General features: G+C 44.0%; 1 protein-coding gene across 1 annotated transcript; it reads left to right on the top strand.

Annotated features, from left to right (window-relative positions):
- Window positions 1-540: 540 nt before the first annotated feature.
- LOC103359006 (ephrin type-A receptor 3-like) lies at window positions 541-17,259 on the top strand. Its single transcript, XM_008284176.1, has 3 exons — window positions 541-726; window positions 7,783-7,847; window positions 15,258-17,259. The coding sequence occupies exons 1-3, from the start codon at window positions 633-635 to the stop codon at window positions 16,068-16,070; spliced, it is 972 nt and encodes a 323-aa protein (XP_008282398.1). The 5' UTR covers window positions 541-632; the 3' UTR covers window positions 16,071-17,259.
- The last annotated feature ends 9,291 nt before the right edge of the window (window positions 17,260-26,550 follow it).

Below are 26,550 nucleotides of genomic sequence, written 5' to 3'. Positions count from 1 at the left end.
AATTAAAATCCAAGATTTTCTATGATCTGAACTCGCAGCACTTTTTTTTGGCAGTTTTATTAAAAACATCGACTCCTTATTGATGGTTCTGTGGTTTTGTTTAAACAGAGATTGGACTGACTTTTATGGGCTACGTTTGATTTTTTTTACTTACTTTAAACCTCTGTAATTGGGTCAAATAAACACTCTGATTGGAGTCCAGATATTTTTGTTTAGAACCAAACAGAAAATAGAAATAGTGTAAGAACAACAGAAGATTTGGTGGATGTGAAGTGGATTAGAACACATGGAGCCACACTTTTATTCCAAGATCCATTTCAAATCTCTCTCCTGGTCCCTTTTCTTTATGAGAGCACGTCACACTTTTTTGGATTTGACTCATAAAACATTGAACAGCTTCATTCGTCGTCAGAAAACTGGGCCTCGGTGCACGTTTCCAAACTGACCTGTGATGAACTTGGACTCTCTGTGTGTGTGTTTTTTTGCTGCCTGTCAGACTCTGTAGGACCCAGCGGAAAACTGCTCCAACCGGAGGGAGACGGAGCAAGGGAGAGGGAGAAAGCTGAGTGGAGAGAAGACGTTCCCAGATCAGTCAGTGGCTTCATGGAGTTATGTACCTCTGATCCGCCGCCATGGATTGCAATCCGCGATCACTCCTTTTCATTTTACTTCTTTTACTGTCCAGCGTTATTCCTGCGTTCCCCATCATCTACCCCCCGAACGAAGGTAAGACAACTCTCGGGCTGCGGACATGTGTGTGTGTGTCTCTCTCTGTGTGAGTGTGTGTGTGTGCGCGCCTGTGTGTGTCTGCGTGTATGAATGGTGCGCTACGGCACACATCGCGGCCAGTGCTGCGCGCTCGCCGCGGACTTTGGTGTCCAAAATGATCGTGATTACAATGACAAGACGATCCAAAAGCGCATGAAGGTGACACCGGGCATCAGCGGGAACCGGGATCAGATCACTAACGGGCAGTAATCAGACAATAAACTTGAAGACTGAGCCAAAACAAGGCAGACACGGTAGCAAAATTTCGGACCATTTCGCTAACGGGGGGGTTAATAGTTCTTTAAACGGGAGATGAATGAAGCTGAGCGATGTCGAGGCAGCTCCCGTGTGAAGCTGCTACGGGGCGAAGAGATGTAAAGAAACTCCGGTGTCTGTGCTTCTGAGAGAGGTTCATGTCTGTCTTGTTTTATCCAAGGATCCATTTGGGGTAGACGCCCCAGTTACTGGGTGACTGTGAGCCGAAGTCGATTTAAAGGCAATAAATAGAAGATGAGCACATTGGCATAGCGCGTAAAAACGCGTACGGCTGCTTTTCTTTCTTTCTTTCTTTTTTTTAAATTGTATTTTTATGGTTCTGACCTGAATAAAGACTCGCAGCCTACTGAAGGGATCTCGTAAACCGGCAATCTGAAGAAGTCATGAAATAACCGCATAATAAATTCTAACTGCATTATATAAATAACACTTAAATGCAACCTTAAGCTAAACGAGTGGCACTTCTGGCCTGTGCGAGTTTGGCTCACTTCTAACGTGGATATGAGCTGGTGGGAATAATTCGAAGCCCGGTCCACTCCGACACTTGTGCAAACTGCGCTGGAGGCTTTTCTTTAGCACAAGTTTCATTCACTTTATTATTTTTTTTCCTCCCATGTTTGAAACACATTCCCTCTGTTTTAAACTTAATACGTGTTAAAGTGTTTTGTAACGGGGACAAAGAGGAGGAAAGGCGTGCTGGAGATGCTGTAACCCTTGACACGCCACTAAAGACTGGGAAATATATCGAGGGCACAATATTGGAGAGTTCAGTGCAGATGAAACCACTTTTCTTTTTTTCTTTTTTTAAAGGGGCCACAATCAAAGTTATTCCATGTAAAATAAATAAATAAATAAAAACACAGAAGAAGTAAAAATGCATGTTGTGTGAATGTACCAGCAGTGCTTTTTGAGGTTTTATTTTTTAAAGGCAGCCTCCAAATCCTGATTTCAACCCAAATACCAGCAAATGAATCTGCTTCAGCCTTTAGCAGGCTTCATAGTAATTAAATGTTAAATTAAACGTTTTTTAAAGGATTATTTTAAATATAAAGTCATGTAAGAAAGAAAGCTGATCTTGCAGGACGAGTTTGGAAAGTTCAGGGCAGTTAGTTTTTAAGGCCACTTCAAACGATCAGTTCTGCTCCGAGACTCTCCAAGCAGAAAGTTTAGTAGCCTGACAGTTAATGAGTGAAATGATGATTAACCAGACACAACTTGTGCAGCATTTTTCTTTTTTCTTTTTTTTTTTTTTTACCCCCTCTGAAGTTTCCACCTGAACTTTAAGGTCAAACAAAAAGTTTATTTTTCAATTGTGTTTTTAATTTAAATTATTTACTCATCATTAAAACTTTGACTTTTTTTGTGCACAACTTTTCAAATCAGGCAAATATCTGTGTTTATCCGTGTGAGAGAGCAGCAGGTTTAATTTAAGGGAGCCTATGCTAGAAGAAATGGCACAGAGTGAAAATTACGCACCGCAAATGTTCCTGTAAAAAAATAAAATAAAAAAAAAAAACTTCGTTAAATGAGAGCAAAGATTTCAACAAGGCTGGTCTAATGTAAGGTGGCTCAGCAGTGAAAAAAGAAGCAAGACCACATAAAATACACATCAACCTAATGAAAATATACAAAAGCCCACTGCTGCGTAAGTGTTTCAGCGAGAGAGAGAAAAGAGAAAGTCGCTGAGCTCCAGTCTGTGGATGAGACGAGAGAGATGAAGGAGTTCCTACGAGTTGGTGGAGGCATCAAAAGTGTGAACACAAAGACGCTTAAATCCACCTATCCAAGTCATAAATCAGCCAGAGAGTGTCAGTATCGAGCTGCTGCGTCTCAGTATCGTAAAGAAATTCATACAGACTTCTGAACCACAAAATATGGATCTAGAGGAGCACAAAACACGATCTGGATCAGTTTGGCGACGTTTCTCTCCGCAGAGGCGTCGTCCGTCTTTAAAGTCGGATTAGAATCATGAAATCAAGAAGACTTCATATTTAATATATCCTAATTTTATTTGTAGCATTACACTGGAAATTGGTGGCGTAGAAAAAAAAGGAGCATAAAGTTGGTACAAATGTCTAAACGAGCGCAGCACAGACGCACTCGTGTGAAACTGAGCACATAAAAGGGCAGCACTTGGATTTTTACCACACTTTAAGTTGTCTGTGTGATTCTACAGTAAAAAGTACTTCCTCTAGTCTGATTCGGGCCTGCTGCGGTGTAAAAGTCGCTCCAAGAGTCACTGCGCACGTCAGGGAACCGGTTTTAATTTAATTCACGTTGATAATTACGCAGTGATAAATCAGACTGAGACCATTACGCATGACTCTTCTTCACTTTTTAATCTAACTCAGGTCGTTTTTTTTCTTTTCTTACTGCAGGTCAGTGTTGACTACGGGGTGAGGATAAAGTTACAGGGAGGTTAATTTTATTTTTGACTTTTGTTTTGCTGCCGACGAGCTGCTGGAGATCAAACCGTCTCCAGCGCGCAGCAGCAGCAGCAGATGATGAAGAAGAAGAAGTTGGCCGAAGAAGCCTGTTTGGAAATTACAATATCGATGGTGATTTAAAAAAAACAAACATCTCCTGTAAATTAGTTTTCTGTAGTTTACACGGAAGCTAAATAGTGGGTTAAATTGGAAAATTAAGAAAATGAATTAATCAAGGGCCTTGTTTTAGCCAAGTTGTGGGACATCTCCCTCAATGGAGCAAACGTATTAATTACTGATCAAGTGAAGAAAATATTTTCATGGAAAACTGACCTCAGCTTTAACAGGACGATGGCAAACTTCTGTTTTTATTTTCCTCCTTATTACTAAGGAGACCAGACGTGTAGTTAGATTTCGTTTAATCTTCCATCTCGGCTCTCTGCCTCGACTAACATTTCTTTTTTTTTTTTCTTCATTTACCGTGTGGCTTTTATTAAGGCGTAATGATCCTGTTTAAAAGATTTTGGGGGAGGAAAAAAGTTGGGAAAAAGTTTAGAGAAATAGAGAAATGAGCCCCAAGAATGTCGTTTTAAGTGGCGCGGATTCATTTTAAACTTTGAACGCAACATGAAATATCAGTTTAATTTTTGCCATATTTAAAAAGAAAGGAGGAGGAAAAAAAAGTCGGTGAGTCTCTGTGCTGCGGTGCGGAGTGTAGCTTTCGGTGGTGTAACGTTGGCCCCGCTGCGGGACGTCAGGAGGCCTCGGGTATTTTTAGCCGGCGGGAGGGAGGCTTGGCCTGGAGAGCCCGGAGCAGAAGTCCCGCTGGGCCCCAGGAACGCTGCTGAGCGATGGCGCTTCTCAGAGGTGCTGGAAATGTGCGTGCACACCAAACAAACCTGCTTTCACTGTGTTTATGACCAAAGAGTGATCTGAAGGAGGAAGACTGGCATCCTGGTTTTAGCAGCAGGGCTTCAGAGTTAGGAGAAGGGATTTGTGTGTGGATGTGTTGAGGTGTATGTATATGTATGATCAGACAGAGCTGTGAGCCCTTTATGCTGCTGATTAACAACATGTAAGACACATAAATGTGAGGTATGAAGTGTGTGAATAAGGATGATTAAAGAAAGAAAGGAAAAAAGAAAGAAGAATGGGGGCAGAGGGGCTGGGCGAGCAGCAGCAACATCAGACAGAGCGACTCTGCTCTTGAATAATTCATAATGGGAGGTGAACACTTCACCCTTTAACACAGACACAAGTCGCCTCGCTTTGCCTGCACTGCGGCCTGCCAACCTTCACATGCTCAGAGCCAAGCTGCAAAGACAAAGCCGCCTCATCCGCTCGGTTAGATGGGTGGATATCTGCTCTGTCCTCGAGATGGGAGGGTCTCTGGTTCTAGGACGACACCACCGAGTGACAGCAGCTTCTTCTTCTTCTGCTTCTTCTTCGACTCGTCCACCCTGATTCAGTTCTGTGGCTCCAGATTGGATTGACTAAATTCAAATTTGTGCCATTAGTCTTCACTTATGAGAAAATAAGTAACCCCGCACAGGCGCTGTGTGTTCAACACGAGGCCGTATGGAGAGATACTGGGTCACCAGCGAGTGCAGAAGTGATGTCGGCCATTTATCAGGGGCTGGTTTATGTGTGTGGGTGTTTGATGGCGGCCTTGGTTTGCTTTATATATTGATTCACCTGTTTCTACCTCTGCGATGTTTTGCTCCCTCCCAGACAGGCTGGCTGAGTTTGCTATTAATACTCGTAGTTCCCGTTTAGAGGCACTCCCTGATGGGGCAGGGGCTATATGCTTGGCTGACGCTAGCTTGCTAACTGACTGTGTGTGTGTGTGTGTGAGTAAGAAAGACTGTCAGCAAATGTTTGTGTACGCTCTGTTTTGTTCAGTGCGCATGTGCACGTTTTGGTGAGCATGTGAAACGGTGTATGCATAGATGTGGGTGTGTGCAGATCCAGTATCTGTGTGTGATTTTGTTTTTTGGCAGCTCTTGGCGGATGTACAGCTCCTCTGTTTGAATGTGTGTTTACTCCTCTTGTTTCTTGGATGAGGATGCATATTCTGGTGTGATTTTTTTTTTTTTTTATTTAGTGATTATGCGAGTCGTACGTGTGTGTTTGTGTGTGTGGGTGCTGATTTCTCCAGCCAAGTGCAGCTGGAGGGGGCTTTTTTTTTTTTCTCTCTTCCCCCTCCTGCGATATGAGAGCTGTCTAATTTTCTGCTCTCAAATTCCCTCGCTCGGCTCAATTTGAGTGGTGGGCTCGGCTCGTTGAGAAATGTAAATTGGAAGCAATGGCCCTGGATGCTGAGCTGCTATTATCTGACATGAACAGATAGCTTCATTAGACTCTAATAGGAATGTGTCTACTGCCACTCAGCTGGCTGAGTGGTTTAGCACGCGGCTACAGCTCAGGTGAGCCTCAATTTGGCAGCTTTTCTAGCCTAGAATTCGATAATAAGTCTCCATATGTGGCTCTTCTTTTCTCTGCTTATCTCTAAGGCTCTGTTTTTTTGTCGTTGCCACACTGGCTGATATTCATCAGACTTCCCTGAAGAGAACGATGGTATCTCAACCTTTACTCTGGTGCGAAACAACAATTAGCTCACAGAGTGGCAAATCACTCCTCTGTGCAAACTTAGCTCGCGCCGCTCGCGAGGGGTAAATGTTGTCTGACTGGAAGAGGTTTCACTTTTCCGCGGCCGTCCTTCATGACCCCCAAATATTTTTCTTTGACTTGAGATGTGTACACTCTTGCTTACCGGAGCTTTGAACAGGAGAACGCAGGGAGAATGTATTCCTCATATTTTCACAGTGAATAGAGTTACAGCTGCAGGGCCTAACTGCACTGCTGCTTCACTTTGCTGCGTGTGTGTGTGTGTGTAGTTGTGGTTGCACTCAGGAGGACGGCACAACTTTATCCATCTTCATCCATTTATGATTATTTGTCCTCTGCTTTGTCATGTCGAGGGATTTTTTCTGGACTTTGAAATTCACAGAAAAGTAAAAATATATTTTAAAAAATACACATTTAAGTCCTAATAAGCACAAACAAAAGTCTTTTTCAGCCTGTTTATCACATCACCATATTTTCTTAGCATAAAAAAAAAAGTAATGATTAACCACAAAGTGCTGCAAATTCAGATAATGAAAACTGCCGGCGTTTTATTGTCGCCGCATAAACAGCCGCTCGAAGTGAAAGCACTCGAGTCATTTCATATTTTTGTCACCAAAGAGAATCTGGAGCCAAACTGCATGTGACAGTTTGGCTACTGAAGTGGGGCATCCATTGAGCGGAGAGCTGCCTCCACATTCCTCCCTCCATGTGTCATGACCCATACTGACAGTCGTATTCAGCGGTAATCATTCATTCCACGGCCATGTGTACACACTAAGAATAGAAAATGTTGCAGCTCATTCTCTGTGCTCGGGCGAGATACTGTATGTCAGAATCAATTTGGCCAACGTATGCACGCGACCACAAGCCACCTACTCTTTGCACTTCTTGTTTTGGTCTGTGTGGGCAATAAAAGTGCCATCACCAGAACATCACGACGCGTTCTCCCAAAGTTGGTGCCGTAAAGTTTGCTACATGAAACCGTTTGGCGAAGCCTCAGCCTCAGCTCTCGCACCCTGGCGCTCCTGGAGCCTCCTTGTCTTATTTATCCTCTGTCATATCCCCTCTATTAGACATGGATTTCCCCCTCGCCGCCGCTTGATGTCTGTTTGAAAAGAATGGATTCCTGGCAGGACACACACATAAAATTGTATTTCCTTTTATTATAAATGGATTTATATTTTGGTTTCCAGTGTGGAAAATTGAATTTCTGACTACCTCTGAAACTGCTGATTGCATTTGAATTCGGATTCGATGCAGTTTTGCTTTACCTTGTTACAGTCCAATCACAATGGATGAATGTGCGGCTCGGTAAAAAACAAGGCTCAGACGGGTCAAAAGCATGCGTCTTCAAAAATGGATACGTCTTGTTGTGGTTTTTTTTTTGAAATGCTGGCTGCGCTTCAGTCCAATACCTTCTGAGGATTTTGGCATTTCACTCCGCCAACCTCTGCTATGGTGCCTCACAAAGCAAGAAAAGAAATCCTACTTTCACTGTGAACATTGGATATATGTAGAGTGTGTGTGTGTGTGTGTGTGTGTGTGGCAGCTGAGTAAATAGAGTCATGATCAGTGCTTGAGGTTGGTGATCCCTCCTGTGGGATTAGATAAAGGCTAATTGGGGCTAACAAGGACTAGACACTCATATGTTGTCTTTGTTTTTCCTCTCTCCTCCTCGCCACAGTCAACCTGTTAGACTCTAAAGCAAGCCAAGGGGAGTTAGGATGGATTTCCTACCCGTCGCACGGGGTGAGTATCTTCTATCTCCATATTTACCCACATTGTGCTTGAATATGCTTACATTTAAGAAGCAGATCCACTAACATGAACTGGATGTGGGCTTCAGCCATGAAATCAGGATTTTCAAACTCCAGGGGTTCTCACTGTGTCATGTTGAACCAAAGAGCCAAGTGCAGATTAACCCACTTTTTTTTTAGTAGACGTGTTTTTTTGTCCATTCTTCGTCTCGCAGGTTAAAGGTTAAGCATTCGGAGCGTGCCATATGGTCAAGATGCTTAAAGGGAAAATGCACTGCGTGTATGTGTGAGTGTTTGTGTATTTGGGTCTGTGTGTGTGTGTGTGTGTGTGTGTGTGTGTTTAAAGAAAAGATTAAGGCATTAAAGGATTTTAGGTTGGAGGCACAAAAGCATCCACATAAGAAGGTCGATAAGCTTACGGCCGGTTTTTTAGTAAATATCACATCAACAACGGAGATGGAGTTGTGCTGCTGTTGCATGTAAACTACGGAGTTCCCATGTTGACATTTCACTCGTTAATCCATTTGTTGCACAATCTCCATTCTGTCTGTCGCACATTTTAACACGGTAACTGCCTCTTAACACACATTTTCCAAGTCTGTGAGTGTTTATTCATGAATGCGTTTAAAAAGATAAAACCAGAAGTGATGAAACTCCTCATCAGAGCTGCGCTTACCCAATTTTGTAGTTGCAAAAATCTACAGTGAGCTTTGTAAATATGTGTCTGCTGCTGAAGTATTTTACAACTACAACTGTATAGCTTACGTAAAACCAAACGGCAACGTCGCAGCAACGTCCCGTGCTCGAGTACAAATACTGCTGCAGCCTCATCTATCAGTCTCTGCTCCTGAAACCCTCCAGTGGGCTCGCACTCAGTGTTTATTTGTCTAACTAGTTAGGCTACTGTGCCTCGAGGCTGGCCCAGTGTCACACACACACACACACACACACACACACACACTTCCTCGTTTTTCCTTTATTAAGTGTTAGAATTACTCCTTGGCAGTGGCTTAAGGTAATCCAGTCATTTGTTCCACGGAGCTGCCAAACCTTGTTTCCTTCGGCCATATACATCGCTGGCACCGTCAGAACGCTCCGAGTTCCTCCATGAGGTTGAACCACAGTCAAGAAACGAACAAAAGGGGGGGAAAAAAAACTGCAGGCTGCTTAAAATGCATTTAGTCCAAAGACAATTGCAGGCTACACAACAATTGCGTGACCAATTGCACGGCGAGATTGATGTGCCGATGGAAGTTATTCATGTGTGAGCAACCAGGAGAATGTGCTCCGATATCGGGTTCTGGATCCAGCGCTGGACGTTGGAATGTGTGACAGAGGCTGTGCAGTTTTCGCAGCGACGTCTGCTTTGCTTCAAGTTTATTTTTGCTTTGAATAAGTTCAGACAAAAGAGAGCGCGGTTGTATAGTTCATAAAAGTGCTGCAGGAATGGGAGTCAATGTCATTCTTAAATGAGAACGACTCCAGAGAGAAAGAGGAGGGAATGGGTAAGGATCAAAAAGAGGGTGAGAGATAGAGACTAAAGGGAGGAAGAGAGAGAGAGAGAGAGAGAGGGAAGAGGAGAGAGGGAAGGACAGGAAAGAATGAGGGGGAGACACACAGAGAGATATTGCTGATGATCAAGTCCTCAAGGTGAATCATCTGTAATTACTCACGTCATCCACTGACTGCGCTCCGATAAGCAGCGTGCCCTGGGAGACTGCTGCTCACAAATGATTTCTCATAATGTGGCAGTGGCACTGAGCCCTCTCTCTCTCTCTCTCTCTCTCTCTCTCTCTCTCTCACACACACACACACACACATACACAGACAAACACTCATTCACATTGATGGAGAGGCCGTGGCTATTGGCCTACCGAGACACAACGTGCTCCGGTCAGAACAAATTAAGAGCTTAGCCTCCCCAGGATGTTCACTCCGGAGCTGCCGACCGGACTGATGAGTGTGTGTCTGTGTGTGTGTCTGTCTGTCTGTGTGTGTGTGTGTGTGTGCGTGATCCAGATATACTGTTATCTGTCTGGGAGGCAGGCTGATTGCTTAGCAGCGTCCAGGGGGCTTAGCCCATCACTAAAGAGTGTTAAAGATTACATTCTTGCATGCTTTGAAAGCATTCTTCAGAAACAAACCAACACCCCAGACACTGACTGTGCATACAAAATACAATTAATGGCCACATACAAAGTGAAGTCTAGTCTTCGTAGAAACAGGGAACACGGCGGCATTGCTGCTCATGCCAGGGAGCTTTGCATTGAGTGTTTAGAAAAGTAAAGTTGCTGCAGTGTTTTAAATGTTCGCTTTAAATGACAACTAACATATAGTTTCTGCAAAAAGTTCCATGTCAGTGTTAGTGAGGCTCCAGGCTTCAGAAAAATGCTGAATTTTAATTATTTTTTGCAGTAAATGTTTAACCTTAAGTGCTTTTTTTCCCTACTGTCTTTTATTGAAGCTTCGCCACAAAGGCAGCGATAGAACCCAAGAAGAAGCTTGACATCAGTATAGAAAAGCCGGCGTGTGAACTTTGCTTATGCTGTCCGGAATAATGCGAAATATTTAATCGACGCGCATTCACACCTCACATTCCAGTCCTCAGGTCTGGAAGCAGAGGGCGGGGGTGGCAGGCGCATAATGGCGTGGCTTTTTATATTTGGGGCTGGGCCCACCACTTCAGTCAGCCTACTTTCTTTCTATTTTCTTTTTTTTTCACCCTCAGAGTACAGACTGCTGTTTCAAGTTCTTTAGTCACCCACGGGCTTTTAAAGCCCCCCGTGCACTGCATCCACCCCATCTATGAAATCAGCCTGACCAGCATAAACTGCTCCCCTGCTCCCCAGGAGGAGAGAGAGCGAGTATGGGGGAAAGCCCTTCCATAAACAAGGATTAGGAGGGTAAAGCAAGGGACCAGAGATGAGGAGGAGGTATATGTGTTGTGCTTAATTCCTTCTTGGGTGAGATCAGTTAATGCACACCCTCGTGACTGACAGCAAGTACGCAGCCTGGAAAACATGTTCAAAATTGCATGAAAAGCGCTCATTAGTGAAAGAAAGCTGAAGCCCTGAAAAGTATAAAAATATATAAATACCTCGAAATTATTTAAAAAACATTAATAACAAATAAACAGATGTCTTACCAGCGGAGTAAACACACCCCGCAGTATTACAAATGTTCTGCATATTTTAGTTTTCGACATAAGCTGACATTAAGAAACGTAAGAAGCACCGAGCTCGCATCCTCCTTCCGCCGCACTGTTTACATACGCAGACAATCAGCCGGCTCCCGTGTCTCCAGCATCCTTCAGCGGTTTGCTGTCGGTGTGTCCTTGAGCAAACATAAACAAGGATTAGCCGGGCAAAGCTCAGAGCTGCTCACAGACAGGAGGAAGAAGAAGAAGAAGAGGAGGAGGAGGTATGAAGTGGGTTTGTGCTTTGGTACGGCCGGCTGATGAAATGCCCTCTAACTGATACGCTGCAGTTGTCGTGCCTGTAACCCCGCTGACCTCTCCGGATCCCAAACCGTAAGCTGCCTCTGCATTTGTTGTGGGCGCTCCGGCGTTTAAAGCCAACCCCGCTCCAGCTGTAGAGACACAGCGGACGCTTGTAAATATAGCGACTTGGCTTTTGTTTATTTTCTCTTTTTTTTTTCTTTTGGAAAATCCTCGTCCAACAATCACAAATGAGCTAGCTGTGCAAATAAAAAAAGAAATTAAGTGTTTAAATTTAATTAAAAAAAAAAAAAAAAGGCAACCTTAACTGATTTTTTAAAATTCTAATTTCAAGTAATATTTTTTTATATAAATAAAATTAGCGATTAGCACAAAAAACAATATTTTGCACACCCCCTCTTTTTTAAAATAAATTCTTTTTTTAAATTTAACTTTATTCTGTATTTGTAATGACATAAAATACAAACATGATAACAGAATTCATGATTAGTTATTGTTAAGCTCTGGAGAGGACAATCGATCTCGTTCCTTAAAACTGGACCAGCTCTAAGTGCATTGTTACCCAACACTCGTCCATGCACCGGTCCATTAACTACCACTGACCTAACGCCTTTGAAGCGGCTGAACTGGTGCGCTGACTCGGTGACTCTGAGTCGTGCCTGTTGCCATAGTTATGTCTCGAGCGGATCAGGTTACCACACTTCATTTTACTGTCCCTTTAGCCGCTTCACCTACAGCACAGATCAGAGAAACCAGGGCCAGGATCACACAAAACTGTGCCCCAGCTGTGACCATCAGGGGTCGGGGTCGGAGGTCACGAGGACCGGTGTAGGGTCGTGGTGTTGTTATATATCAATTAGAGGGCAAGGGGAGGTGGGGGGGGAGATACGACCCCCTGGAGAGAAACAAGGGGGTGGCTGCTGGCTTTGGACCTTTATTTATCCTGGTTGACGTACAGTTCCACGCACTCACAGCGGGAGTCGCCTCCGCTGGTGGCACAACTGAAATAGGAGGCAGCAGTAGAAATGCTAATAAATGCTAATGCTAATAATAAAATAATTGTTCCTATGTGCAATCTTGAATTTATCATAAAGCCAGAACTGTGATCTTCTGGACGGTCGAGTCACCCTGACACTCGTCTGCCACCGCTGGGAGACGGAGAGCGTCAGCCCCTGTTTAAGTAATGCACTCCTGGATCCGGAGATGGATAATGATGCTTAAACATTCTCTGTTTATTTCCTCACCCAACCTTCTGTCTTGTCTGAAGGACAGAGAAAACAAGCCTTAGTTGACTAATGAGGGGAAGTGATTCAAGGTTGGAGGAGTTGATTCATGAAGTAACGTTCGGGGATGGTGATGGTTAGGGAGGGGGGTTTACCTCTCATTTACTTTGGCAGAAACACGCTGGAGTTGAGTCATCTTCTCTGGAATAGGATTTGGCTTCGTTAACACACACACACACACACACACACACACACACGTACCTGGACTTGATTTCAAAGCCGTTTCGTGTTTGGCGAACAGTTTACACAGAAAACAGACAGCCATCAGTTACGTCCGCTTTCCGCCCGGTTTGCATAGTTTTGGTGGACTTGAAAATACACTTAAGGATAAACCTGCAATTTTGCACAGAGATCTGAAGACTAAATAGTGCAAACACCAGCTTTCACACACACACGATGCGTCACACACATTCAATTACTTAAATTCACAGAGATAATAGTTAGAATTAGGACAAACCAGATATAATCAACCAGCGATTTTCCTGGAAAACAAATAGAAAGTAATTAAAGGACAGTAGTGAAGCTGGTGACTCATGGTCAGACACAACTGGAACACAATGCATTCTTACTGCTTTAGCATTGAATCCTATACGCATGCCCACATGGCTGCCAACTATTTAAAGTCAAGGCTTCAGTTTCAACACCTTCACTGACAAAGGTGGTGCATTTTCAGCGACCCTGTGTAATTTAGTTAGAACATATTGTTTAACTATGTCAGACAAAGTGCGGCGTTCTAATTATGTGCGAGTCAGTACGTCGTCTTATCAGGCGTAACGTCAACAGCATCACGGATCACAGTGGCAGGTCTTGTCTTCCCTTCGCTCTTTGTTTTGTCAGAGTCCGTCAGCGCACCTTTTTGCATGTCATCACATCATTTTTATATTTAAAGTCAAGCTGCACTTGCGCTCGCGAGGCGAAGCGTTAAGTTTAGCTTCGCCTCTCTATATTTAGGCCCACTTAATTCCCTGTTATTGTTAGACCTATAGAGAGCTCTGATGAATGAGGTGACGCCAAAGAAAGCATGACGGGGGAGACTAAACACCAACGGAATCTCTCCTCTCGGTTTTCCTTTCACTTTATCTCCTGCTCATTTCTTCCTTTTTTTGCAGCTCTTTTTCTTTCCAGCTCTGTCTCTTTTATTTTCTCTCTCCCTCTTCTTCATTCTCTCTCTCTCTCTCTCTCAGGGGTGTTTCATTAACTTCACTGTGAGATGAAAAGCAAGTGGCCATCCTTCAGCCTGAGAGCTCCTCCACAACACCAGACACTCATAGATATGCTCTTACACCCACACACACACACAAAAACATGTAATGGAGAACCGGCGCTTTCTGAGCTCGTCATTAATTCCGCCGTTCGGGGTTGAAGGCACCTGCTGCGTTCGCCCGCTACGAGACTTTAAACACTTCACATGGAGCCTTGCGTGGACGTATACGCGTGGGTGGGTTCATGTTTCCATTAATGCGCGTTTGAAAGGAGCGATAATTTAGTTTTCGGTTACCGAGAGGGTCTGTGTATGTCTCACACGTCCATTTTGAATTTCACAGCGAAAGAAGAACAACATAGACAAAGCATTCATTGACACATTGACGCCCATTCGTTCTCATGACTGTCATTTTAACCACTCTACGAGCCCACTGTTTCAGGTGTTTGTCCATTCATCATCGCTCTATTCCAATGCTGATTTGCCAGGACAGCAAAAAGCCAAAGCACATGATCAATGAGTCTTCCCGCTGTGTTGAATTCAAAAGGAAATGACCCCACTTTCTTTTTCTCCTCTCCTCTCTCTTTGCTTTCTCCCAGTGGAGGGAAAATGTAAGATAGACACGAACGTTCCTGGTATACACTCACATCTGTCTATACGTCGTAGCTTCTTTTGTTTCATAGTGGATTCAGCACGTTTCCTTTTAGTAGCAGTAGTACTGTGATGCAAATAACCAAGACTGCAGCTTGAAAGTCCTCACTTTTAGAGAAAAAACAACATGTTAGCGTAAGGGTGGAAAAAAAAACAAAAAACAAATACACTACGAGATTTTGTTAATATTGAACGTTAATTAAGCAGCTTCACGCAAATTTAGAAAGATGGAGATGGGAAATCACACTTTGCGGTTTCTCTCAGAGATATTTTTCGCAGCATTCTAATCTCGAAAATTTGGCTAAGGCAGCAAGTTTGCTTTTAATTAATTTGAGTAATTTACCAGAGATCTGGTAGTGTGATTTTTTTCACCCTTAAGTGTTTATTAGATGCTTAGTATTCAGCAAGAGTGAATCTGGATCTAAATAATTCATCTCTAAATGCTTACAGGGTGGAGATAACTTTGTTTTTTCTCTGCTATCTTTCCCTCCTTTCCTCTTATTCCTCCTTCCCCGACTCCCAAAACTCCCTACTTTCCTATTTCAACTTTCCCCCCCAATCCCTTTGCTCCCCTTTTTTCTCTCTTTGGACCCCAAACCTTCTTGTACTTCTGTCCTTTTCTTTCTGATTTCATATCTTCTATGCACCTGTCATGCTTCTTCCACCTTCTCTCCCTTTGCTCTTGTATCTCTTTCTTTCTTTCTTTCTTTCTTTATATCTGCCCCCTTTTTTTTCCTGTATTTGGTCCTATGTCTCTCTTGTCTCCCTCTGTTTCTCCTTTCGACCTCTCCTTGTCTCCATCTCTTCCAGTGGGAGGAGATCAGTGGGGTGGATGAGCACTACACTCCCATCAGGACCTTCCAGGTCTGCAATGTGATGGAGTACAGCCAGAACAACTGGCTTCGCACCAACTGGATCCCTCGCCAGTCGGCCCAGAAGATCTACGTGGAGCTGAAGTTCACTCTGAGGGACTGCAACTCCATTCCCTTGGTCCTGGGCACCTGCAAGGAGACCTTCAACCTCCTCTACCTGGAGACGGACGACGACCAGGGCAGCCACTTCAGAGAGCATCAGTTCTCCAAGATCGACACCATCGCCGCCGATGAGAGTTTTACCCAAACGGACCTCGGAGATCGCATCCTTAAGCTCAACACTGAGGTCCGCGAGGTGGGAGCCATGACCAAGAAGGGCTTCTACCTGGCGTTCCAGGACGTGGGCGCCTGCGTAGCTTTAGTCTCAGTGAGGGTTTACTTTAAGAAGTGCCCGTACACCGTGAGGAATCTGGCCTCCTTCCCTGACACGGTGCCCATGGACTCCCAGTCGCTGGTGGAGGTCAAAGGCTCGTGCGTCAATCACTCCAAAGAGGAGGAGCCTCCACGAATGTACTGCAGCACAGAAGGAGAGTGGCTTGTGCCTATTGGGAAGTGTCTATGTAACCCAGGATACGAGGAGAGAAGCAACACCTGCCAAAGTAAGACACGTCTTCTTTCACTCTTCCTTTGCCATCCGTTGACTCTGCATGTCCACTTGTATGCTCCTCATGTCTCCTCTGCACCTATCCCACGTTGGAACCTAAACCAATCGAAAGTTTTCCAAAGCTTTAGCGTAAACTGTTTGATGTAAAGACTCGCACACTTCATATCTGTCAGTCCTGGAGCTGTAAAGCTGAACACCCGGCCTTTGTGTGCGCATGTGTGTGCTTGTATGTTGGTGTACGTTCCGTGTGCGAGACCTTCAGGCGAACCCAAGGATCCCGGGGTGTTTTTGGATACGTCGGTAGTCCTTCATGCGTATTTCCGTGCATGTGCGTAATGTGTTCTCCAGGTCCGTGAGATACAGAGCGCAGTGGTTCAGTAGTAATCTTCTCTGTGACACATCATTAGCTATGGGAAGATCTTACCCAGAATATCGAGGATGGGACTGATAACGCAGAAGAAAGGAGTGGGCTGGGGTGGACGGTGAATAATGGAATAGTTGCGGTGGTGGCTGCGGGTGTTGGTGAAGGCATGAGTGGGTAGTCATTTGAGGTGGTTGCGAAAAGTCAAAAACAGTATCTGGCCGCCTTTCATTTTCTGACCTACATGACTGCTCTTTCTCTCTGCTCCACTATCATCACACGCTTTCCTGTTGTGGCTAGATGGTTATTGGAAAAAACCAAAGTGTGAGAATTGACTAAACGATTTCTTTGGCTGCTGGTCCTACAAAACAGATCCAGCTCATCGGACGGACATATTGGTCTGTGAAACATCTCATCTGGATTTTACCAGCATTTAATTCGCTCGTTTGTAATTTTCCTTCGATTGTTTTTGCTCCTCCTCACATCATCATTTCAAAAACACAAGTAAATCAGATCCCTATGACAGCGTCTGGGATCAAGAAACCAGCAGCTTTAGAGAGTAAATTCTAAATCGAGTCTTTCATCTAAGAATACGAGACGGCGTCTAAGTCCATTTAAGATTCAGCGTATTGCATTAAGCTCCCCAAAAACTAGTTATATGCTGTTTTTTTCCCCCCATTTATGCTTCAGAAAAGCGTTTATCTAACATTTTTTAAAACCTTGTCTTTATAATCATCTGTGCATGTACGCAGACAAGACACAATCGCGCCACTTATGCAAAATTGAATTTCCTGTGGTTTGCTTCTGTGGCTGCCGTAACAGCTTTCATCAATTACAGCTATAGTACTTCATCAGTGTTTCCATGCAACGAGAATTTTTGCATCTGTACAGCAGTCTGGCCCGACTTCATTATAGCGCTTTCATTCTGTGTTTCTGTAGAAAGTGGCGTATTTAAACACCACGACGGATAAGTTGTGTTGCGTTAAACGACAAGTATTTATATGAGCTTGCTTCATGCTTTGCTGGTTTGTGCATTGGTCGGTTTTGTTTGACCGTACAAGAGAAAATGTGCTCACGGTGTTGCAAATGAGACCAAAGTTCCAGCTGCATGTGAAACCTCCCGCTCGCTTTGTGCTGAAGGTGGCTGGAGTTCACGCTGCTCTGTATGTGTTCGGTGGGTTTCAGCGAGCTCCTCTCTGCTTAAGAAGCCAGACGCAGCATCTATTTGAAGGCAGCCACCTCTGCACTGCGGCTGTCCCACACCGACTTTAAAGTTAAAACGGTGTTGAAGTTTGAAAAAAGAAAAAAGAAAGAAGTCGGTCTTTAGCATTCTCAGTTATTGTAGCTGCTCCCAAATGCTGCTGCATGTTCATCAGCTCTCCGCTCGCTATCGCTGTTCCCAGCGTTAATTAAAGATCAAAGGCAGTCTCCCAGGTCAAGCCCCTGCTGTCAGGGCCAGGGGAAGCTCTCTTTCTGGTTCTGTGGACTCCAGATGAGCCCGTCTCGCTGTCCAGATGCGGAGGAGAAGCTCGGCCAGAGCTGTCAGATGAAAAACGGTTCTGTGCAAAGTGTAAACAACAATAAAAGAAGGATTAGAATGATGTATAGCTGCGCAGATTACAAACAGATTTTGGACCGGTGTCATCTGCTTCTGAAGCATGTTTTCGTTTTTTGAAGGTGTTGAACTCTTCAACAGAAAGAATTGGTTTTATTTACAGATGTCTACATTTCATCATCTACATCCAGGTGTCACTAATACATTTAATTGCCTTATAGTTTCTGTCTTTGTCCCTAAATTGGACCAAACATGTTGTTTTAAAGACGGGACATGATGCAGACAAATACCAGAGCCCCACCCCCGCCTCCCACCACCCTGCTTTTTACTTCCTGCTTCTTTGTGAATTGTGCGAATGTTTGGATGTATTTGACAATCTCTTATTAGTTTCAGAGTGGTCTAATGGACTCTAATAAGGTCTTATGTTACCCCGGAGTGGGACAGCTGCACCAACAGGCCCCCGTAGCCCCCTCGTGCAGCCGCCGGGGCCCCATCGTGCAGCTCGCTCCCCAGGCCCTCTGTGTTAACAGATAGATGGCTGAGCGGGGTTAGGTCACCGCGCAGACCGATAGCAAAAAAAGATGAAAACATATTTACAGTGCTACAGCCAGCTAAAACAGACAGAAACAGATGTTTAAGGCACGGTTTCTCAAGTATTTACATGTCACAGACCTTCAAACAGACACATATTGGGCCTTAAATCTTACTCGGGAAGACGTTACCCCATGAGTCCGTACCCGAGCAGTTTGGTTGTTGTTGATTTATTGTGAACCAGGCTGCGGATGAAAGGAAAGCTATACGTTGCATCAACACGTCTCGCTGAAGAACTCCTCAGGACTCCTCAGTGACCAACTACAGACCCGTCCATATTGGTATTTCACTAAAATAAACAAATATATTGTTATTGAATGGAGACCACAGATGAATAATCAAGCGATTAAACATAAACGCTGTCTGGCAGCAGCAGCAGCGAGGCTGATTGTATTTAGTGCTGTTGGCTTCGGCGGTTAGCTCTGAGTCAGACGAGGATGGAGCACCTTTCCTGAATATTTCATGCTTTGTTTTCCTTGACAAGATGCCTCGATGCAGCTTCTTCTTCCATTTACCGAAGTCCGAGCTCCATGAGTGTTTGTGTGTTTGTGTGTCTGCGAGCGGCGGAGGAAGAGAGCGAGTTGCTTTTGTTTATACAGACTCCAAAGTGTGTTTAAGGGCTTTAATAGAGTACACTCTAGTATTAGACTGTCATTATCTTGCTGGGCTGTGTGTGTGTGTGTGTGTGCACACTTGTGTGTGTGTGTTTGTGTGCATAGCCAGAGATGTTTGTGAAAGCGAGGATGTTTTTTCAGTGGCGCCTTCAAAAGAATCACATGAATTCTGTCTGGCTCGGGCGAAGGGACGCCATGTGTGAGCTGCAGTTATACGAGTGTGTGTGTGTGTGTGTGTGTGTATGTGTGTGTGTGTGTGTGTGACTGATGGCTGCCATGTATGTGTCATTTCAGGTGTGTCTTCATGTGAACATATTTCTGTGTTTTTCTAATATATGTCAGAGCAGAAGATGTCAGCTGATTTTATTATTTTTAAAAATTGATATCAAGGAGGCTGTACACCGTGAATGGACGCGTCAGTCATCGTGTGGATTACTGTATGTTTTGCGAGCAGCCTTCGGCCTTTCCACAGAGAATGTGAGGCCAGATCTAATCTCGCTAAGTCAGTCTTTCATCTGTCATTAGAAACAGACTGGAGCAGGTGAACTAACTTCTATCTACCATCAGTGTGAAATTCCTGCAACCCTAATTTGATCCTAAAACAGCAAACGGATGTCTGTTTGTCAAACGTGTGTGTGTGTGTGTGTGTGTTTTGCAAGTGCGAGCAGCTGTTCTGTTGTACGGTGAGGAGAGACCCAGGTTTACATTCTTGCTGGATTTATCAAGACACACAATCCTGAAACTTACCAGCACCACAATGCTCATTACAATTACACATATACGACCGTAAATCTCTAAACACAGACGCAGGGTCACAGTTGTTACACCGGATTAGTTACCAAATATGTATATTTTTTTTAAAGAAGACTGACTTTGTTCAGATTTATTGATACATATTCAAAAAAAATACTGACTCACTCTCAGCATTTCCAAAAGAAAAGGTACCTTTCCTTTTTGTTTCCTTCCTTCCTTCCTTTCCTTCCCCTTCGGCTGATTGTCTTGGCGACCGGTTCAAAGCCCTTCGTCCATCTCACGTCGAATGTTTTATATCACTCTCCACTCTCTCGCTTAAGTGATTTAGCTGCTGCCCTCGTGCACACAGTCGCTGGGCTCTCCAGCAGACATGCCGGACTCGCGTTATACATCTTTCATTGACATCGTCACGCAAGCCCACATCAGCTTGACCGATGAACCGCTCGAACATAGCCCGGAATGACTCAGCATTTATTTCACCTTTTAATTTCGAGCACTGTTCTGCTCAGCAATATTGCATATGCAGGCAATGAATTAAATCTCGGTAATGGCAGAGGGGTTGCTTGTATTGCCAATCAGCTGAGATATACAGTTTGGTGGGAACTCACTAGAGGCAAATGCACGTCTTGCATTCACTATGTTTGAAGATAGAATACAAGTGTCGCTGTATTTGTGTTAGATGTGAGTTTCTTTTGGTGTCTCCATGCCCCCTAGTGATCAGAAAGCCTTTAATGCAACTTACACATGACACTGCTGCTGTCCAAGCCGTGGATTTAAACATTAAGTTGGAATAACTAGTATTCTTAGCATGACTGCATGTCCGTGTAATTTAAGAGGAGCAACACTGTGGACAGGCTTCTTCACTGAAAACAATCCAACCATAAACACATCACTGTAAAAACTTTACATCAGTCGCTTTAACTGATAAACCGTCACATGAAGGTACAAGAAATTAGAAAAATCTAATCCTAAAAGTTTGATATTTAATCAAAATTACATTGTTCTGTATGTTTCCTATCATATTTACCAAAAATAAAACATTTCCTTTAATTGGATTCTTTAAAAACTCTCCTTCTCAACCCAGAAGCTCAGCTGTGAAATTCAAGTCACTGTTCAGGTGAACTGAGCTGAACTGCAGGTTGTGTTTACAAAGAGACAAAAATGGAAATAAAATAAAAATGCAAGCAGCAACAAAACATCTATAATTTATAGTGCAACCCTCCATTTTTTAATGTTGTTCATGTTCATTCCAGGTTTGATAACTTTAACTGTCATTTTTTATTCTTTTCCTGATTTACATCATTACAACTAAGTCATCCTGCACTAAAGATGTTTTTGAGTTGTCTCTACTTCTAGCCATGGTATTGCCAGTTCCATAGAGGTGCAGGACTTTATATTGCAATGAAAATGAGCCCAGAGTGAGTACAAAAAAGTGACAGTGCCCAGAAACTTCCTGGGTTTCAGAGGTTTAAATTATGCCTCATTGGTAAATGTTCTCATCCTCGATATACATTGATCAGACACTCATGCTACTCATTCATGAAAAGGGAAAAGTTTGAGCATCACTGCAGAACTCCTACAGGTCTGCTGACTGTTTCTCTTATGTTTTTTTCTTTTTTTATCAGCCACATTGTTTTCCTGTATTGTGTTTTTTAAAAATGCATTTTTCTGCCAGGATGTTGAGGTTGAGTGCTGTGAATTCACAGAGTTGTTGGCTCTCCTCTGCTCCCTTGGAAAGACTCTGTTTGTTTGTGTTGGCCATTATATAACTGTCCGGCTCGTACAAGAGCATGTCAGTTCCACACACACACACACACACACTCACGCAAACACTTTAAAAATGCACACCACCACATGTCTCCTAAACGCCAATGATTGCAACGACTATTTCTAATCCAGCGCCAGGCTAATATCGCCCCTTGTGCTCCGTTGCTAAGCGTGTGTTTGCATACATGCACGTATACGTCTGAGCGTTGCTGCCCTCATGCATCCAGTTCACTGAGTCCTCTGAGCCACTGCTCCCTTTTCCAGCAGCACCCTGCTACACATCATGTACTGTAGCTGCACACATTCACAGCGGGAGCAGCGCAGCCGAGCACAGTATAACAATAGCCTATTACTGTTGGGTGTTCGGCTCCTCGTTGAAGGGCACCTCCACTCTTCATGGTTGAGAGTGGAGGTCACTCGGATACTTCCACCGCACACATTTTCAAATCCAATCCAGGCAATCCCATCGGTTAAATCTGTCCCACATGTGTGTATATATGTGTGTGTGATTGTGTGATTGTGTGTGTGTGAACCAGGCATTGTACTGTACGTGGCTCTCTTCTAACACTAGTGTTCCGTTGCATCAGTCTCCTCCTCTCTTGTCAGTTTAGCTTAGTGTGGAGGCTTTTCCTGCTGCAGCCCTTTTGGCTGTTTGCTGGCTGGCACTTAGCCTTTTTGGAGCTGAAAAGGAGAGGAGAGGAGAGGCTGGAAGAAAGGACAAGGCCTGGATTGAGTGCTCCAGCGAGAAAGGTCTTGAATCATGATGTTAACGCGACACTATGCAAAATTTCCTACATGTAAAAATAATAAATAAACATCATGTTCCCCCCTTGAATATGCCCGAGCAAATCAAAACGAATGAAACACTAATTCTTTTCTAAAATACATGACAGTTGAGCAGTAACTGTAGAGAAAGGCTGAGTTTCACTGGATCTGTTGACCCTGTTTGTTGACTTCTGAGCAGCTGGGTTGTATCTGAATGCATGTAGAAATTTAGGTGTATTATATATATTTAGTAGAGCCTGACCAATACATACATACAAAAAATATGTTGCTATATGATCCCAGGAATGCTAACAGCTTACCATGAAGACACCACCTGACTCCGCACCACCATCTGCTCTTTACATACTCTGCTACATGTGCTGCAGGTCACCTTGTAAACAATGCAGTCGGGGATACATACGCCATGACACCGTTCCTAAATGACCCCAAGCATCTTCTGCATCACGTTTGGAAAACAGAAGTTGTCATATCAACACATATCAGACAGTATATACCAGTATAGCGATGTATTCGGCCCGTTGTTTCCAGTTTTTTTCATCGCTGCTTTGAGCGCTGCTTAAACTTTTCATGATCTCCATAACCTTCATGTGCAACAACAAAACGGAGTTAATTAAAGAGAATCCCTGAGCTATTATGTTGACTCTCACTTCACAACTCGGCAGCCAGGAGGGATATGTGTCTGCGAGGAGGTAGAGGAAGCAAGGGAGAGCGGAAAAAAAAAGAGAGATGACAAGTACGGCGTTAATTTGAGGCTATATTCAGCTATAGTCCAAATTTATTCATCCAGCGAGGGAACTCGACAACGATCTCGCATGTGTTTATATACTGTAGACTGGAGTGTATACACATCTGTGTACGTGTGAGGAAGAGAGGGAGTTCATGTGCTCATCTGTTGTTGTATGTGCAGCCTGAAATATTGCGCGAACATTTCTCAGTGCTTCTTAAATCACTGTCTGCTCCTTCATCGCTGTGTGTGCTCTCATAGTATATTGATGCATTGTCTCTGTGTGTATGCATGTGTATTTGTGTGTGTGTGTGTGTTTCTGGCATGCTGAGCCAAGGAAGCTGTAGCCAGGGATGCAGGGAAGGTTTGTTCATTCTGGGTATTATTGCCTGTTTGCTTTTCTCTTTATGGGCCTTTCAGTGCAGACTGGGGGTGGCGGGTAAGCCCGTCACCCCGGGGCCCTGGTGCTGTTGGGACTTCAAAGCTGTTGGTAACCACAAGCTCAGGAATTCAACTTAACACACAGTCACAGCCAAATATACCCAAATGCACACACACGTGCACGCACGCACACACACAGGCACGGCTACGACAGAAACGCAGGGATAGATAGATGGGGTGTTTATTTGTCGGAGAGGCCCCTGCCAGTTGACCGAGCCTCTTCACAGTGGTCAGTCTTTGTGTGTGTTTCTGTGTGTGGGTTTGTGCCTGTACTGTATATAAATGCACAGACACATATGCATGCAGTATGAGGGCATGCATGGCAACAAAAAATAAAAATCTGTATGCATATATGGATGCACATGTGTGGTTTTTCACAGGACAGACAAGGACAGAAGGACGGGCACCGCAGGAAACATCCTGTTTGACAGACGTAGTCGGTGTTTGGAGACGCTTGTAATGTAAAAAAGAAGAGGGAAATGGCGGAGTCGAGCACGGGAGTCACTCTATCATTTCTGATAGATGACGGGGAGCGAGCTGGAGAAAAGAGGTGGAGGCGGAGAGGAGGGAGGTGAAGGCGAGGGAGAAAGAAAGCAGGCTGTCAATGGGATGCAGACCCCCGCTGAAAACTTTTTGGCGCAGAATGCCTGTTTTATGATTTGTGACTTTACCGCTATCAATTCAACATCCACGTCTGTCTTCTCTGTTTTCACCATTGCTCAACTAATTGTTTTCCCTCGTGCATTACGTCCAAGCGGTCCAGGAAGTCGGCTGATAGAATGGTTTTCCACCACAAGTTGAAGACGATAAAATAACCATCAGTGACGTTCACGAAGGTCGAGGAGTGTTGTGCTTTTCTTTTGCTTAACTTGGTGGTGATTTAACTCATCACCTCATCAGGCTGGTCGGTGGTTTATTTGTTTTCTATTGGAAAAAGGAAGGAAAATCATATAGAAACAATATTTGTAAGGGAATATTTTGTCTTTCTTGGATGTCTGGCTGCAGCATAATCAGAGGCTCATTCGTATTTTACTGTATTTTACACGTCGCGCAACTTTTCTCTGACAGTAAAAAATATATATCCACTATTAACTGTGAATGATGCTTAATGGCTGCATAAAAGCCATAATAGACGACCATAAAATATACACCCTTCGTATTTCTCAGTTTATGCATCCTCGATTCCTTTCCTTGACTCCTCTCTTCACACCTTAGCCCCTCCTACTAGCGATACAGACGAGGAAGAGACGCAAGGAGCCAAAGTAAGAGGAATTTCACAAAACGAGACATCCTCGCCTCGGAGCTGTTGTTTTAAAGCGACATCAATTAAATATGACATGTCGCGGGGTTGCATCATCTGTCCACTGTTTGGTTACTGCTGTATTTTATGATCTCTGTCAGATGGAAATAACACAACATAGATTTACTTTGTGGCATAAAGTGACGAGATTTAACACGCGTGTGCTGTGAAGTGTAAAAGACATGTGACACACAAAAGGAGTAAATACAAAAAAACGATTGACATTAATTAGGATTGAGTGATATAATTCCTATATTCCAGCTGTGTGTCTCTTTTGTGTCACGAGCAGAGAGAAAACAACAAAGATATACCTCCTCCCTCGTGGCTCCTCTTCCATCCTTGAACCCTCACTTCTCGAGATGCGTTTTAGGAACTGAAACATCCTTCACGATGGCGTGCCGAGATTGATTTTCCTGGTCACTGGCAGGAGGACGGAGGATGGAGGAGATAAGGATGCTGAAAATAGTGAAATGAGATGAGCCTACAGTCATAGCCGGTCAAAAAGTCTCATCATCATACCTCTGCTGCTCGCAGTGTGACTCTTATTATAAGCAATAAATATTCAGCGTAAGCCGGTATCACATTCGGAATCAAAGTCATGAATAACAGGCCTATTACGATAAACCCATCCTGTGAGATGTCTGCTGTCCTTGGTGCTGAAGATGAGTTGCCGCCTTCAGCTGCAACCCTCCGCCACATCTAGGGGCCGCGGCTGTCAAGCGTCTCACTTATCTTAAACACACATCGCAGGCATGTATGGTGACACAGTGAGCAGTTGTCAGAAGCATCATCTCATTGTACGGCTGAGATGCGTTCAGTAAAGAGAGGCCTCTCAGTGTCATTTTCAGTCTGAAGAACCCGAGCGTCACCACATAAATGTCTGCTTTTGAGCAGCTGTCTGATCTCGCGCTGCTGCTACATCACAGATGTCAGCGTAACAACCTTTCCGTTTTAACAAACACTGCACTCTTTAATGACAGCCAGGCGAAGGCGGCGGCGTCTGTTTCAGCACTTGTGAGCGCGAGGGCACAGCATGGAAGTCTAGCGGTAATTCTGCGGTGGGGTCTTAGCCCGTTAATGTGGAGACGGTTAGCGTTGATGTAGTGGCGCGTCGGAGCGGCTGCACTTATTTGTCAAAGAACTCTGTCACTGCAGGAGTTTCACAGTCGCTCGCAGAGACTTTTGATGTGTTCACGTTCTGCGTTGACACGTTATGTGGCACGTATCACTGTAGCGGACTGCAAGGTGGCTTGGTGGTTAGCAACGTTGCCTCGCAGCTAGACGGTCGCTGGTTTGTGTCCTGGTGAGGATACCCGGGATCTTCCTACGTGGAGTTTGCGGGTTCTCTGGCTTCCTCCCACAGTCCAAAACCATGTTGAGGTTAATTTAGATTCTGGGGAATAAAATGTGAGGTTGACATTGAGGCTTGATTGGTATTTAGCAGGAGCTCAACAGATCGTTACCAGTTTGTTTGTTTTGTTTTTTTTTTTTGCAGTTGTGCATGATATCAAAAATGGACTGTTTACATTTAGTCGATACCGTTTCTTTTGAATGTGAGAATATTCGACATGGAGAATGATCAGAGACCCCGAATCTAAAAAAAGCTAGTGGTGAGTTTCTGACTGTTTGACCTTGTTCACATGTTTATGTTCAAAAGAAGATATGTCATAAGCCAAATAAACAGTCAGCTCCATAAATGAGCATTTCCAGCTTCAGCACCAAACACATGGATTCA

The sequence above is a fragment of the Stegastes partitus genome, unplaced genomic scaffold (genome assembly GCF_000690725.1).
Source record: "Stegastes partitus isolate 25-593 unplaced genomic scaffold, Stegastes_partitus-1.0.2 Scaffold350, whole genome shotgun sequence".
In the NCBI taxonomy this organism is placed as follows: Eukaryota; Metazoa; Chordata; class Actinopteri; family Pomacentridae; genus Stegastes; species Stegastes partitus.
Note: the sequence above shows the minus strand (reverse complement) of the source record. Positions and strands in the feature narration are given on the sequence as shown.

Coding starts and splice junctions, on each gene's coding strand:
- LOC103359006 (XM_008284176.1), top strand. CDS start 633: ATGGATTGCAATCCGCGATCACTCCTTTTCATTTTACTTCTTTTACTG. Junction 727..7,782: donor CATCTACCCCCCGAACGAAG/GTAAGACAACTC, acceptor TCCTCGCCACAG/TCAACCTGTTAGACTCTAAA. Junction 7,848..15,257: donor TTTCCTACCCGTCGCACGGG/GTGAGTATCTTC, acceptor CATCTCTTCCAG/TGGGAGGAGATCAGTGGGGT.